Raw genomic sequence first — 15927 nt, 5'->3', positions numbered from 1 at the left:
TTCCTTCACCGTTGAAGCGATTGATATTTTAATTGCTTTTAGCGCACATATGCCGAAGCGGTGATAGCGAATTTGTTGGGAGCTCGACTTCACTTCGGGGGGCCGAGTTCGAATCCCAGCACGCACCTAACTTTTCTAAGTTATTTGCGCACCAATCCGCACTGGGCCAGCGTGGTGGACTACGGCCTAAACTCTTTTCCTTGTGGGAGGAGACCCTTCCCCTGTAATTGGGTTGATAGACTAATGCGAGTAGAATTACTCTTTATAATAATAATCTCTAGTAGAGGACCTACCTGATAGTTATGGGAAAATCCAATCCATCCATCGCCTATAAAAAGGCATCGCATGTCCTTCGGACCGGAACACTGCAATACTGCTTAACGAAAGCACCGGTAGTACTTCTTAAGACTGCTGAACGATCAATATATATACTTAAGTCACGCGAATCTTTCCGTGAGAAGTTTAAAGAAATAGGCACACTTACTGTAGCTTCACAATATATTTATAATAATATAGTATTTGTAAGACAACATATTAGTCTTTATAAACAAAAAGTGGACATAATCAGTCGACTTACAAGAGATGGTCCATAAATTAGTGTCATCTGCATATCGTCTGCGAAAGGTGCAGGGGTCATTTGTGGGATTGAGTATACGCTTTTGGATTGAATGATTCCTAAGGTGATTTTGGACCTACCAATGCATAAGTTTAAAGAATATGTTAAAACACATTTATTACAGCGAGGTAACTTTACAATTGATGAAATTCTTAATGACAAGGTTGCTTGGAAGCATCCGGCTCCGCTTTCATCTCTCACAAGATACAAAAATGAATTTTAAAATGTAAAATGTAAATTGTTGATATTGGAAAACAGCAACTGCTGAGTTTCTTGCCGGCTTCTTCTCGGTAGAATCTGCGTTCCGAACCGGTGGTAGAGTCACTGTAAACAGACAGACTTAACGTTTCAGTGCTTATATTAGAACTTCTTGAAATAAATGAATTTTGAATTTTGGCGGGCTCTGTCTCAAAAAAACCTCTACTATCACCAGTGGCGTGCACTTCATACATGCACAAAAGCTTTGCCTACCATAAAAATTTGGTATAACTCATACAAAAACCCGTGCACGCCACTGAATACCACTAACTAATTTTCATCTAATTAACTTACTTTTGTCCATGTTCCAGGTGATCCTAGAGAAGACGATTCGAATCCCTCGCTCGCTGTCAGTGAAGGCCGCGTCGGTGCTGAAGGGATTCCTCAACAAGAACCCCGTGGAGCGGCTGGGCTGCAGTGACAATGGATTCCTGGACATCGTTAACCATCCGTTCTTCAAGAGCATCGACTGGGAGATGGTAAGCGACTCTACACTTAAATAAATTATCCTAAAGCATCCAAAATTTAGATTGCTAGAAAAAATTTCAAGGTTAAATTCTGATTCAGTTACTTTTGGTGAACTTTTAAAGTTTTATCTTGTAATACAGAAAATTTTGATATACCTAATTTATGAGCAAGCGTATATCAGTTTGGCATACACTGGGCTGCATAGAGGGTTCAAAGTTCATTTTTATTTTATTTATTTATTAAAGGAAAGGAAATATTCTGTTTCTAATCAGAATATATATATATATAAGAAAGGTGTGCACAGCATTTACTATAAAACTACCGATATTAACACTAAAACTTATAATAAAAATACAAAAAGTTAAACAAAACTAATATCACAACAAGAAATACTAATAAATAACAAAAGAAAACTAAAAATTACAATCCAAAAGTGCAGTCCGGATTGCTTGACAAAGCAGAAATAATAGCACGTTTAAAATCTTTTGGCCTTTGAGAATTTAAGAAAATGAGAGAAAACGCCAAAAGATTTTAAACGTGATCAATATTGTTATTTGCGCGAGCAAGATCATTATAGATACGACTTAGGCGATTTAGAACGGCATTACTACCCAAATTCTTTCTAGCGCTGTTTACATAAAAAGTTTTGCGAGTAGCAACTCTAGGTAATTTCTTCAGTTCATAAAGGGGACCCGGGGGTTCTTAGGATTCAGATATGTTCGATTGGCTGTGATTCAAATACTTGTTAATTGATTTTATTTTAACTACTTAAACTTAAATTTATAAAAGTCCAGTTGCTTTTCGTGATTAATTCACAAGCAAAATAATACTTTAACGGCCGATTGGCGCAGTGACCCTGCTTTCTGAGTCCACCAAGGCCATGGGTTCGATTCCCACAACTGGAAAATGTTTGTCCGATGAACTTGAATGTGTATTAAGTGTATATTATTCATTAAAATATTCATCTGTCATCTTAGTAGCCATAACATAAGCTACGCTTACTTTGAGGCTAGATGGCGAGGTGTGTATTGTCTTCGTGTATATTTATTTAATAAAAATAACCTTCGTCACTTATGCAAAAAAAAAAATTGACAAACTCTTGAAAGTGCTGTGTTTTATCCCGGGAAGGAACTTAGGGTTATTTTATCCAGGGAAAAGAATATACGCAGTACGGTACGCAGTTGTGGGCAACAGATGCACTTAAATAATTATTCTTCATTCGCATTGAATTTGTTTCAATTTGTTGATTCTTATTCCAGTTGGAGCAAAAGCAAGTGGTCCCGCCGTTCAAGCCACGACTGGAGGGCGAGCGTGACTTGGCCAACTTCCCGCCAGAGTTCACTGACGAGCCCGTGCACCTAACGCCTGATAACGAGTGAGTATCCGCCTCGATGCGTTGTGCGAAACGAGTCTGCGAGTCGCTCAAGTGGCAATGGGCGTGTCCATGCCGTCGTCACTTTGCCAGCGTTGGTCATTTTTTATTCCACTTAAAGTGATAATGCGGTAGACCACATTATCACTTTTAGTGGAATAAACCTAACAGGTTAGCCCTTAGGTTAGAACTTAAGGGCTAACCTGTTAGGACCACGGTTTTATAACACCCCTAATCGGTTTCGGATGAAGCTTACCACCAGACCAGATCAGCAAAATTCAGACATTACAAATTCCCGAATTGCCCCTGCTGGCAGTGGCGTGCACTGGTTTTCTTACCAGGGTATGCATACAACAGGAAAATTGCATAAAATGGAATAATCCTCCTCTTATACGGGCTATATCAAAATTTTAGGGTATGCAGTGCTTTTGTGCATGTATGAAGTGCACGCCACTGCCTGCTGGTGATCGATACCGGAACCTTCTGCAAAACTTCTACAATAAAAGTGTATTCATTTTTTGACGGCCGATTGGTGCAGTTAACAGCGACCCTGCTTTCTGAGTCCAAAACTATGGGTTCTATTCCTACAGCTAGAGTATTTTTGTGTGACGATCATGAGTGTTATTCAGCGTCTGGGTGTTTATATGTATATTATAAGTATTTATGTATATTATTCATAAAAATATTCATCAGTCGTCTTAGCACCCATGACACAAGCTACGCTTACTTTGGGGCTAGATGGCGATGTGTTTATTTTCGTAGTATATTTATTTATTTAAAATCATTTATTCATTCTTTCATTCATTCATTCATTCTTTCAAGCATTTATTCATTCATTCATTCATTCACTCATTATACCCCAATGATGATGACGATGATAAATCTATGTATCGCGATTTCAGCACTGTGATCGCCGACATCGATCAGTCGGAGTTCGAGGGCTTCGAGTACGTGAACCCTCTGCTAATGTCGCTGGAGGACTGCGTGTGACAACACGCCTGCCGCCTGCACTCGCACCATCTACACCCGCAGGTATCAATTCGCTTTTCATTGCCTATTCAGTCAAATTCAGGCAATTATGCTCTGGAGCAAACTGCCGGTTAAAATCAGCAAGAGAACGGGATAGCGCGAAGAGTGTTGTAATATATACTTACATTCCAAAATGTATATATACATATACATACATAATTTAAATAAATATATATAAAATATACCTACATAATATGTATAAATTTATAACACACATAATATATATATAAGTAGATTTTAATACATAATTTACAAGCAATAAAAAATCAAAAATTTCAAATGCTTTCACTCAAAGAGAGGTAGTATTCCTTCAGAAAACTCTGAAATGTCGGAAGGGAATTACTCCAACGGATATTGGATAGAAGCAGGCGTTACATTGCGGAAATCCATGATATATTATGAAAATTAAGCTTAATTTTCTATACTCCACGAAAAGCAGACGAATCTTTATGTGTTTAATGAATAATTGTTAAGTTCATACATTCTTTACAATTAATAATTGTTAGGTTAATTCATTGTAAAATCAGCGTCTCCTGAGGATACTCCGATTTCGGAGCAAAACGTGCGTAAAGAGTACATTGCCGAAGATCTGAGAATAAGGATTGAATAAACTTTAAATTACACCATACAGGTGAACCTGTATGGTGTAATTTATAACTGATATATAAAAAAAACATACTATATATCATACTTTACTGCATTACATTTATTATATACATATGATATTAATGCGTGGCTATCTCCGTCAGGCATACGGGTACACGCTGGACTCGTCGTCGTCGGACTACGACTCCGTGTGCTCGGAGCTGCCGCGCAAGCCCACGCTATTGCAGCACATGTTCTGCCTGCCGCTCAACTGACGCCGACGCACACCGCGCACGCCTCGCTAGACACCGCGTCACACCACACACACCGCACACGTCACACACACCGCACACGTCACACACACCGCACACGCCCGCCGCCCGCTGCGAGCGACTGACGCGATACGCCACGCTTGTTAACGCCCGAGTGCTTAGTGTGAGATATTCCACCTATACGAAATTCCAAATTCGAAATTCTTTCATTATTTCAAGTAGACCTAGTTCATAAGCACTTCTGAAACGTCAAGTCAGTCTGTTTGTAGTGACTCCGATTCGGAAGGCGGATTCTACCAAGAAGAAACGGCAAGAAACCTCAGCAGATTGCTCTTTTCCAACATAATTTTATAGTTTAAAATTTAAAATTCATTTATTTCAAATACGTCTAGTTCATAATCACTTTTGAAACGTCAAGTCAGTCTGTTTGTAGTGACTCTGCCACCGGTTTGGAAGGCAGATTCTACCGAGAAGAGCCGGCAAGAAACTCAGCAGATTGCTAGTTTCCAAGATAATTTTATAGTTTAACAATGTTTAGAAGTTTTCTATTTTTTGAGAGATGAATGCGGTGTGACCTGCTTCCAAGCAGCCTTGTCATTAAGGAATTCATCAATCGGTTAGTAACGACAATACATATATAGTATTCGATCGTGTCAAAGTTAAGTACGACTTGTATGGAATATATAACGGAATAACTAGATGGCGCTCATTCGATTCCATACAAAATCAGATAAATTTTACGCGGTCGAATAGGTAGAAAATTTCACACTAGGCACTGACCCGGTACGACGCCCGCTTTAAACGCGTGACACAGTACGACGCTCGCTGTAAACAACTGAAAAGAACTACTACTTACTTAAAAACTTTATGGAAATTTCACACCAAATCGACGCAACCCGGCGGCTTGGTGTCGGCGGCTTTATTTTGAAAATCTCGTTAGAGACTAAAAGCCGCGCGTTTGGGATTTCTCTCAATTTTGTATCGAGCTTCCAAGCGGTAACACATCGCGTCATATCAGGTCTACCGTAATACATCGCTCGCATAGGACGGTGTCATACACACACACACACACACACACACACACACACACACAGCCCCTATCGACACGTATATGTTACGTGATATTAAATAAGTTATACTTGATTTTGTATTTTCATGTAATATGTTATTTTTGATAATTTAACGTTGTATAATGTAGTGGAGGTACCTATTCTCCAAATCTTGGTGCAGAATAGAATACGTGGGAGCGGTGTAGCGAATGTTTCGTGCTCTTTCCTACATACTGGATAGGCAAGTCAGTAGTGCAGTGCGTTATTGCTGTTCTTAAATGATATCGATATTGTTTAAAGTTTTTTTGCACTTGCATATTTTGGTGCAAACTAAATTTGCTCGTGAATTCAGACATGAGACACAAATGAATTTTTAATTTTCTTTTTAATTCTCTCATAAAGAATAAAATAACATATAATATGGCTGTAATAATAAAAATCACAAGGCAAAAAATATTTAAATAATGAATAGAAATAATAATACTTTTAACTATCTAATTGTTTTTTTTTTTGAATGAAAGATGGGTACAGCCCCAATGGTCCAGGTGTAGGGAATTCATTGCGCTGTTTGTGACGAAATGTACGCCGCCGTGAATCATGTTGGACACTTAGGACTAATTTTATTTATCGATATCAGTACTACGCTTTTTTGCACATCACTTGTTTTTAAATGGCTGGAATTTTTGGCTCAGTATGAGATTAGGGGAATAGTAAAGATTCATATTGGACCCTCTTAAAAAGAGGGGGGGGGGGGGGGGGGGGGTTAATAAGTAAAGTAATATCTACGTGTCGATAGTCACTGGACACAATTTGCACGCATTGCATTTAAGTCTTAATAGAACGGTTAATATGTCGTGGACACACAGATCTTTAGTATATAAAAATCACAAATAATATGTACCTATGTCAAATATTTTTTCTATTAATTATATCATTGTTCGAATACCTTATACTGTTACAAATAAAAATGTATTCGATGGTTAAAAAAATATATAATGATTATGTAGAATTACTTGATTGTAATGTATACTGATATATAAAAAATAATTGGTGAAGTGCGTGATAAATGAGTTTTGATTGAGAAAATTGAGTTCAGTGTGTTTTAAACCAAAAGCCCGCTACTTAAGCTTTGTCAAATGAAAACTCATGAAAATATTATTTTTATTTGACTCTTAGTTGATGAATCATAAATAGTGGGCCTATTGTTTAAATTTTCGAGACAAGCAAACGTCACAGTCTATAAATATGAATGAATGAATGAACGATCTTTTATTGTACACCACAGAAAAAATATTACATAGATAATAAATCAAAACACGACGGTGTTTTGATAACAATAATTACTGGAGTCTGTGGCGTCACCCTTAACAGCTCTTTAACGGAGGTGTGTCATTTGACTTCACAAAATGGATTTTGTGTTAAGTAAAGAACGCACATTGTCATAAAATAATCCGGGTATTTTGTGGTTTTCAACTTAACAAAATAAAAATAAACTTTATCGAAAATGCACTGAACTAAGTTTTAGCTACAAATGCGTATTTGATCTATTTTCTTGCTTTTGGTTGTCTCTTATCAGAATTGGGATATGTACACGGAAATTGAATTTGCTTTAGTATCCTAGTGCTTTTTTATTTTAATTTTTATCGTATTTTCAGATTTTGTATTGAAAGTATAGGAACTGTGTATAAATATTAACAAAAGGAATCCTATAGATCTTCCATGAATAATAGTAAAATAACGGTGGAATTGATGTTGCTGGTTTGCAATTTATATAACTTGGTGCTGAGTTTGTGCGCGTCTCGAAAGCTACAATACTAATCAAAATGGGTGCAGGAAACGGAAAAAAAAATCTAAGATTATCAATAATTATATTCGTCTGTACACATTGTACTCGACTTAAATATGAATAAAGGGAATAAAGCTAATATATATTTCTAAAAATGGAATTCATCACGGGACATTTCCGGATATATGATAGAATCATAAAAGATTCAACGCTTCTAATGTACATAATTAAATTATATACTATATGAAGAAATATTGTATAAATATACTTTTTGAATCAATCGAGTAGAAGTTTAGATACTTTCTGAGAGAAAGATATCGTTTATTATGTGATGCGTCACAATAAACTAATATAAAAAATAGTTATTTTTTCGGTTATTTTTTTGTTTCAATCAAAATATCAAGAACATTCGCCTTGTGCCAACTGCCATAATTAAGAGAATGTTAAAAGCTAACAAACAGTATAAAGTAATGTTAAATAATAACAAAAAGTTAAATATTTACAATCTTACAGTTCAAATTTGACGCATCATATTATGTGAAAAACTAAAAATCATTGCCCTTGATAAAATTTATTAATATAATAATAAATAAACAAAATGTAAAAATTATCTACATATAATGTTTGTAATATTACGATGGTACGAATATACTATATTAAGGTAAATAAATTGAATAAAAATGTAGACAAAGATTTTAACGAATATTGGGGGTATATTTAGTAAATTGATTGTTTTCGAGTTATAAATTGTATTGTGGTAGTTATCTATTTGGAGACAGGCAACTGCTCAAAACAAGGCACGTAAGGAATTAACCGTAGTGAAAAATTATGCCCTGGGACCTTCTTCCTTATAATAAACAAAATGTAACCTCGCATTATACGCACTTTCGACGAGAGATTTAGAGCTAGTTCAGACATGGCGGATTCCGCGCGGATGCAAATCGCGCGGTTCTAAACGCAAGTGTTCAGACAGGCGCGGATGTACATGCGGAGTGCCGTTATTCGCATAGGGTGACAGTCCAATCATGGAAGTCGAAGAAGCAATATGTGTGTACTTGTTGCTCCGTAAAAAAGAAAGAAAGAAGAAACGGCAGTATTGGGTGCATCCAATATTACGCGATCGGTTTACTCATGGTCAGTTTCAGACTTTATATCCAAAATTAAGAAGTTTTGAACCAAAATTCTTCAATTATTTGAGAATGTCGATAAATTCATTTGATGAATTATTAGAAATGATGAGTAAACAAATTGAATCTAATGATACCCATATGAGGTCAAGCGTGTCCCCAGAAGAAAAACTCGTGATCACATTAAGGTAAGATATTTATTTTATACGTCAGAATATATATTTTGTACTATAGAAGACTGTGAATCGTCAGTGCTATTGCATGATAAAGGCGATGGAGACTCTCCTGGTACTATTGTAGAATATCCAGTGAAATATCCTTGTGGGTTTGAATATTGTTGATTTTGCCAAAATACTGCATTAGGCGTGTTTTGCTGGCTCGTGATATGAATAGGCGATGGTAATTTCTGCCCTTTCTGTATTACCTGGAGCAATTCAATTTTAGTAGCCAATCGTTTATTTTCTGGAACTTTCTTTAACTCTTTATACAATGACATGCAAAATAGTTTATCATCATCATCTTGCTTTGACATACTTTCTTGTATTTGTCTTTGTATTTTATCTCTTGATTCAATACTATTTTCTAATATGTTAGACAATCGCTCTTCTGAAGTAATTTTAGTTTTCTTCCTTTTATTGGGTACCGGTTGTATTTCACGTGCATTTACAAAATTATCTAGCTTTTGGTCAATGTTCCGAATTTCTTCATTTTTGGCTTCATCTATGTTTGTGATAGTTTCTTTGTTTTCTATCGTCTTCTGAAGAAAAGAAAGCCGGTCGAAATACATGTATTTTGAACCTTTACATGCACCAGAACCAGAAGGAATTGATTTGCCTTTCTTGAATTCCTTATTATAAGCATCACGGATGTTCTTCCATTTTTTTTGTAATGATACACCTGGAACAGAAATCACTATCTTTAACAAATATAAATACAGTAGCGGTTAGGTAATTCAAGACACTCATTATGCTTTAACTAGCGGACCCGGCAGACTTTCAAAACGATACAGATTAATATTTTATTTTTCAGATATCTGGGTACTGGTTGTTCCTTTGGAGAACTACATTACAACTTTCGTCTTGGCAAATCTACAATCACAGGAATTGTCCGTGAAGTATGTGAAACTCTGTGGGAAAAAGTCACAAAAAACGTCATGCCTGAACCCAGCGAAGATATATGGAAGAAAATAGCTAAAGATTTTGAAAAATATGCAAATTTTCCCAATTGCATAGGCGCCATAGATGGCAAGCATATAAGGATTACAAAACCCAAAGATTCGGGTTCTTTGTATTATAATTACAAAACTTTTTTTTCCATAGTACTGTTGGCACTTTGTGATAGTAACTATTGTTTTACTTTCATAGATATCGGATCTTACGGAAAAAGTAGTGATTCTGCAATTTTTAAAAATTCAGCATTTTATAAAAGGTTAATAGAAAAGTCATTACACATACCAAAACCTAAACCAATATCTGAAACAGATCCTAAACCATTGCCATACGTCATAGTTGGCGATGAAGCGTTTGGTTTATCCGAAAATGTAATGCGACCCTATGCAGGTAAAGGGCTATCATATGAAAAAAAAATATTTAATTACAGGTTATCAAGAGCTCGACGTTTTATTGAATGCACTTTCGGAATTCTGGCAAACAAGTGGCGCATTTTTCATAGGCCTATAAACGTGAATATAGACTTTGCCGAAGACATAATAAAGGCCTGTTGCGTGCTACACAATTTTGTTAGAACTAGAGATGGTATACAGTATGAAGATACTTTACATACTGCGCCAATGAGTAATCTTATTACATTACATGCAGGAAGGGGTACACCATCATCATTAAACATTAGAGACAAATATGCTAATTACTTTGTGAATGAGGGTCGTGTAGAATGGCAAGACACGAAAATATGAAATTAAAATTGTTACAGTTCGCGCCAAATAACTAAACTCAAGATGGCGCGTCGCGTTGGTGGGTTGTACATATTACAGTTAATAGCTATACGTTACTGTGGTAACGTGATAGTTTTCCCGCGCTCGTTACGTACCGCCAAACAACGTTATACACATTTCAGTTATTTGGGGTGGACTGTCTATTACAAAACATGTAAACTACCCTGGTAAAATGTATAATTAAATGTCTACTGACCAAAAAGAACCTTCTTTTCCAAAGAATCCTCATTTTCTCCAAAAATCTCCACCAGCTCCTGCCAAGCTCCGTTTTTAATCGTTTTGTTAGAATATTCTGCACATTGGATGTTCCACAAAGCAGGTCTTTTTTCCACCTCATCGATGAATAGCTCGGTGTCGAAGCGATCCATTGTCACCGTCCGATACGCGCGGCTTCCGCGGAGCAACTGAACGCCCTCTAGGTACGTCAAGTAAATAAAACCGAGCGGCGACCGCGCGAATTCATTTTCTCGGTTGAGCCGCGCGGATTGTCAATCCGTGCGGACAGGTATGAACGATTTGTAAGGCGCTAATGTAATTAGGATCCGCGCGGTTCAACCGCGCGATTTGCATCCGCGCGGAATCCGCCATGTCTGAACTAGCTCGAAGTGCATATAAATTAAATCAAATAATTATTCGGCCATAGTTTATAGTCGTTCATTGTCGTTATTTATTTGAGTTCAAAAACTATAAAACACCTACACGACTTTTGGAAAGTCCACCAATAAGGGATGTTGTACAGGAATGTAACATTTATTCAAAGGATTTTTAAAAATTTACCACGAAATTCTCTTGATTTTTTAAATTAAGAAGTCTAACTTTTTTACTTTTGTGTCATAGTATATAACTTATGATATAGAGCCTCTATCGATCTGTTTCTTGAGTAGTACACAAAACATAATAAATACTTTTTTATTTTAAACGTCAGACTTTTTTCTAAATCGATGTTCGATATGGAAACTGTCGCTAGAACGATAAATAGTTTGGAAATCTAAAAATGGAGATTAATTTTAGCACCTCCGCTTTCAATGTGAATAAAACATGTGCGTTTTTGCGAGGTTATATTTTAAATGTAATATCGAATAAGGGCCAATATGGAGCTCGTAGTTGACCGATTAGATTTCCCTAGCCTAGATATAAGCTAGATTCGTAGCTTCATTATTGGAACGGAGTGCGAGCGTGTATAGCCAATGAATAAAGTATGTTAGGTTGTAAACTTTTCCAATAGATTAATAATTACGTTGTTGGCGAGACCGTTCTCGGAGGTTCGGCTGTTTTGCGACAGAAGTAAATTTCGTCATGTAACCTTGAATAATTTATTTATTCGCTTCTTAATTACAACACTATAGAGTCAATAAAGATACCTCATTGAGTGATTATAACTCCAAGTGAGATATACATTTAGACATCCAGTAGTTAACGGAAATCTATTTCAAAACTTTTTTTAACGTTGATGAAAGTTGTACCAAGAAGAAATGGTTAGTAATTTGTAAAGTTCGCGTTGGAAGTCTTAAGACTTAAGTAAGGAAAATATTGATAAACTAGGTTATTATAAATTCAATATAAAGGATTCCTAAAAACGTTTTTATATGGCACGTTTAATCCTCATGCTATTTGTAAATTGTAGTTTGTGTAGCAGCATGGAACTACGTTGAAATTATTTTTGATTAGCGTTTCGAGCAAAAAATATTATTGTAACCGAATATTGAAACGCCACTTCAAATTTAAGCGCACCTTAGATTTAAGAAGTCTCTCAGTGCATCCGAACGTGCATGAAAACTCCACTCATAAAATCATTCACGTATTGAAACGCATCGTATAACGTGGTACGATACGTTTCAATACATATCGTGACTATAGTAAGTTTACATATTCTTCGATAATCTAAGTAATTTGTGGGACCTACGCTATGCTTTCGGATGCACTTTGAATCGTCTTAGTAATGTATCCGGTATGTGGAGTTTCTGTGTTCGGGCTTAACAGAGTTAAGTACGTACGTTAACACGTTTTTAGATCTCCTGTCGAGAAAGGAGTAAATTCCTCTTGTATAATGTAAAATATATTCCACTCCCTAAATGTAGTATAAACCTTCTTCTTTCGAAGCTAAAAAAAAATCACTCGATTAGGTAGGCAACGAATTTTATAAATTAAACGTTTAAATTATAAAGAATATATAATGATAATTGAGCACTGAAACAAATTTAAATCGTGTATAATAAATTAACAAAAAAAATGTAAAATCGATCAACGATCGATATATTATAATATAACAAATTATTGTTAATGTAGATGAAAAAGACTTTTAATACAGTCGAGTTGGGTGACTTCGACCGTCCGAGGAAAATGGGATTTCATTGGTTATTGAACTTATGTAACTACTTGTACTGAAGATGAATCTTTTGTCTCATGTATTACAAATAATTTGGATAAATAATATGTACTACTAAACAAAAGCCAACGAAAAGAGGTATCAATGTGAACATCGATAACATTATTAGCATGTGCTAGAAAAGGATACAGATTTTTACGATTTATTTTCTCTCTGACGCAAATAACGTCAGTTTTCTTTTAATGAGTAACACCTTTTCGTTGGCCGCAGTTTAGGAAAAAAAAACCCAGAATATCATATTCCATTGACTGTCAAAAGTTTAATTGGAAAAGTTACCCAATTCGAGGGTAATATTTATTTATATTGTATAACGGATCATTGGCGACGGCTGAGCGTCCACAACTATTCTAAATAGTGCGTAGAGACTAAATATCTATTAGACATTTTGCACCGATATTAGGTATATTTCACACGCGCGTCGAACTTTCCGCTCAATATTGTATCGTATAATATTATCTACGACGTGTTGTCGCTACTGTTAATCGTTGTGTGTTGTTCTTTAATTCCGAGCAGCCGTAGTTGATTATGAGGGGGCGTTTGAATAAAGATAAAACTTAAAGGTTTTCCTAAGATTCCTGTGCATAATACACAATACATAATATCGAAATTCTAGATAGAACTGCCAGTTATTTCTCTTTGTTATTTCATCATATGAAACCGGTACAGTTAAAAATGCCACTGCCATATTTATCAATTTTTAACCAATTTAACCTTTAATTTAATTTTTATTGCTAAATACCTTTCTTGTCTTAAACCCTACGCACCCAATGGGATGGTCCTAGTTTGCCATACCTAGGGAAGGTAAAGGAACCTAACCAAGTAGATAAACTAAGCTTCAAAAACCCCCACAAAATTGTTCACGAATTCTCGGACTATAGTACGTTTATTTTACTGATGTTAACATGATTCCAACGTTTTATCGGAGTCTTTATTCGCTGAGGCAATTGTAACAATAATTCAAAAAAGGAATTTCCTGTATAATTCCAATTTTAATGTCACAGTGAATCAAAAGCGTATTTTTAAACGTTCGCGTGGTTGCGTTGCCTTGAGGCCTGCGTGTAGAAACTGTATTATTATTTTATTAATTTTAAGTATTTAATTAGTATTTTGATACTTTTAGATATATTAATTAATTGTTTAGTTTTTTTCTTAATTAAGTATTATAATTAATCATTCCATTGTATCTGAATGCATTCTTGAAATGCAACTTTTCAAAGCGACATCACATTGTGCTAAGTAAAATCTATAACTACGAAGTTATATTATGCAACTATGTTTTTTTATATAATTTTAGACACTGTACATTTTTTATTCCAATTATGTAATTACCAAACATTTTTTTAATAATAGTATTAGATTATGTAAAGATAATACTAACTGCATGACAAATGACATTAACGATTGTAATAGATTTATGTTTGGGATAGGTTCAGGTGGAGGAAATCGGATATGCGATTATAGGGGGCCTTAAAACTTTCAAAACGCACAGTAATCTGAAGTCCAAAATCTTTTACCAAACAAAAGACTTTGGAGGTTTTGGTATCTAATTCGGGGAGTCATCTTTTTTATTTGTGAAACTTTTCATAAAATCCAAAAAACACATTCGATCGATACTACAACGCCGCTCATCTGGGCAGTATTCTGTAAGCCTATGTCTAAATATGATACACTACTCGTTGTTATGATGCGAGTTGATGTATACCAGTTATTTTAAAACGCGCGTCTGATTTTGACTGTCTGAACATAGCCTTAAAGTTTCACAAAACAATGTATAAATAATGTGTCGGTAAGGTACCTATACTTTTATTTGAACAAATATTTAATTTAAGTATAATTTAGTTGTTTGTTCGCGTAGATCGCCCGGATATCGGACCGGGGTCTACACACACATTTGTACACGTCGTATTTTTATTTAGGTGTCGTATTTAACTTTATTTGTATGTGTATTGTAAAACACCAATATAAATATTATTGTAACAAGTTCTCTGTAAAATGCTTGGTGCGTGGATGTCGACGTATTGTCAAATTAGACTGGTGAACTTGAGGTACTGTACTATTCTATGCTTAACTGAAAATAAAGAATGATTAATCTGACAACTTTTTTTACTTCATTTTCATTACCAGTCTGTTAAATGGTCACACCAGATTGTGACACTAGTATGACTAAACATTTTTTTCTGGTTTATAACATTAGCAACATTTCTACAGCTTAAACTAACACTTAATAGCGCAGGGAAAGTCACAAACATAATAGTATTATCGTAGCTACTTACATTATTTTTTGTGCAGAGATTCATCTTGTTTCAAATCTAGATTTGTTGGGTTAATGTTGCAACGTAAATAAGTTCCCTGGGCCTATTCCTTACATGATTTACAATGTGGTCACATGAGGAGAGCATTAAAACACAAATTTCCATCAAGACATCAATTTATTTTAATATAAGTGCACCAAAATAATTTATTTATCGTACATAGCCTTTATACTATGTTAATTAACATATGTTTTCTAATAGGAATGAACACTAAACAACATAAATTAGGCAGCTATGTATACGAGCGAAATATAGCAGCGAAAGTGTTGATTTACCTTAACATTTAGTATAATCACAAAATCACAAGAAAATTATAAGAATCCCGCCAATTATTCAAGAGTCTGATTCAATAGTCGCTAAGCTAAATTTGTGGTGGTGGAAATATTCTGAAAAACGCTCGAAAACCACACGAAAATTGCCAAGCAATACTTCAGCTATTAAAAATATAAGCCACCTAAATGTTGATAATAGATTTTATATTGAGTTTACTGCAAAAATGTTTTATCAATTTAGAATATCGGGTCGATGTGTTTCTTATAATTAGATGGCTCAATCGCCGAGATACTTTCGCTCGTGTATAATGCGCCTAAGAGCTAACTTAATTTTAGTAAGTGAAGCAAAGTTTTAAAATATTTAGATAATATTTGTTTACTCCCAAGACCTAAATACATTTAAATTCACTTAGACATTTTAGTTTTCCCATATCAGTTATATTC

The 15927-nt window shown here is 35.1% G+C and overlaps 2 protein-coding genes across 7 annotated transcripts in view; one reads left to right on the top strand and one right to left on the bottom strand.

The window, feature by feature from the left end:
* Positions 1-4640, top strand: part of LOC120630930 (atypical protein kinase C) — a 305109-nt gene extending 300469 nt beyond the window's left edge. For all 6 annotated transcript variants that reach the window (XM_039900280.1, XM_039900277.1, XM_039900276.1 and 3 more), the window contains 4 exons: positions 1186-1353; positions 2602-2717; positions 3617-3746; positions 4493-4640. In XM_039900280.1, the coding sequence (XP_039756214.1) occupies positions 1186-1353; positions 2602-2717; positions 3617-3704 (372 nt within the window). In that variant the 3' untranslated portion in view covers positions 3705-3746; positions 4493-4640. The remainder of the gene's footprint in view (positions 1-1185; positions 1354-2601; positions 2718-3616; positions 3747-4492) is intronic.
* On the bottom strand, positions 4568-11104 carry LOC120631231. Its single transcript, XM_039900713.1, has 3 exons — positions 10710-11104; positions 8987-9459; positions 4568-4777 (listed from the first exon to the last, which is right to left on the bottom strand). Exons 1-3 carry the CDS (start codon positions 10879-10881, stop codon positions 4568-4570), a joined length of 855 nt encoding a protein of 284 aa, XP_039756647.1. The 5' UTR covers positions 10882-11104.
* Positions 11105-15927: the final 4823 nt, after the last annotated feature.

This window comes from Pararge aegeria, chromosome 17 (genome assembly GCF_905163445.1).
Source record: "Pararge aegeria chromosome 17, ilParAegt1.1, whole genome shotgun sequence".
Classification (NCBI taxonomy): Eukaryota; Metazoa; Arthropoda; class Insecta; order Lepidoptera; family Nymphalidae; genus Pararge; species Pararge aegeria.
This window is presented reverse-complemented; position numbering and strand designations above follow the sequence as displayed.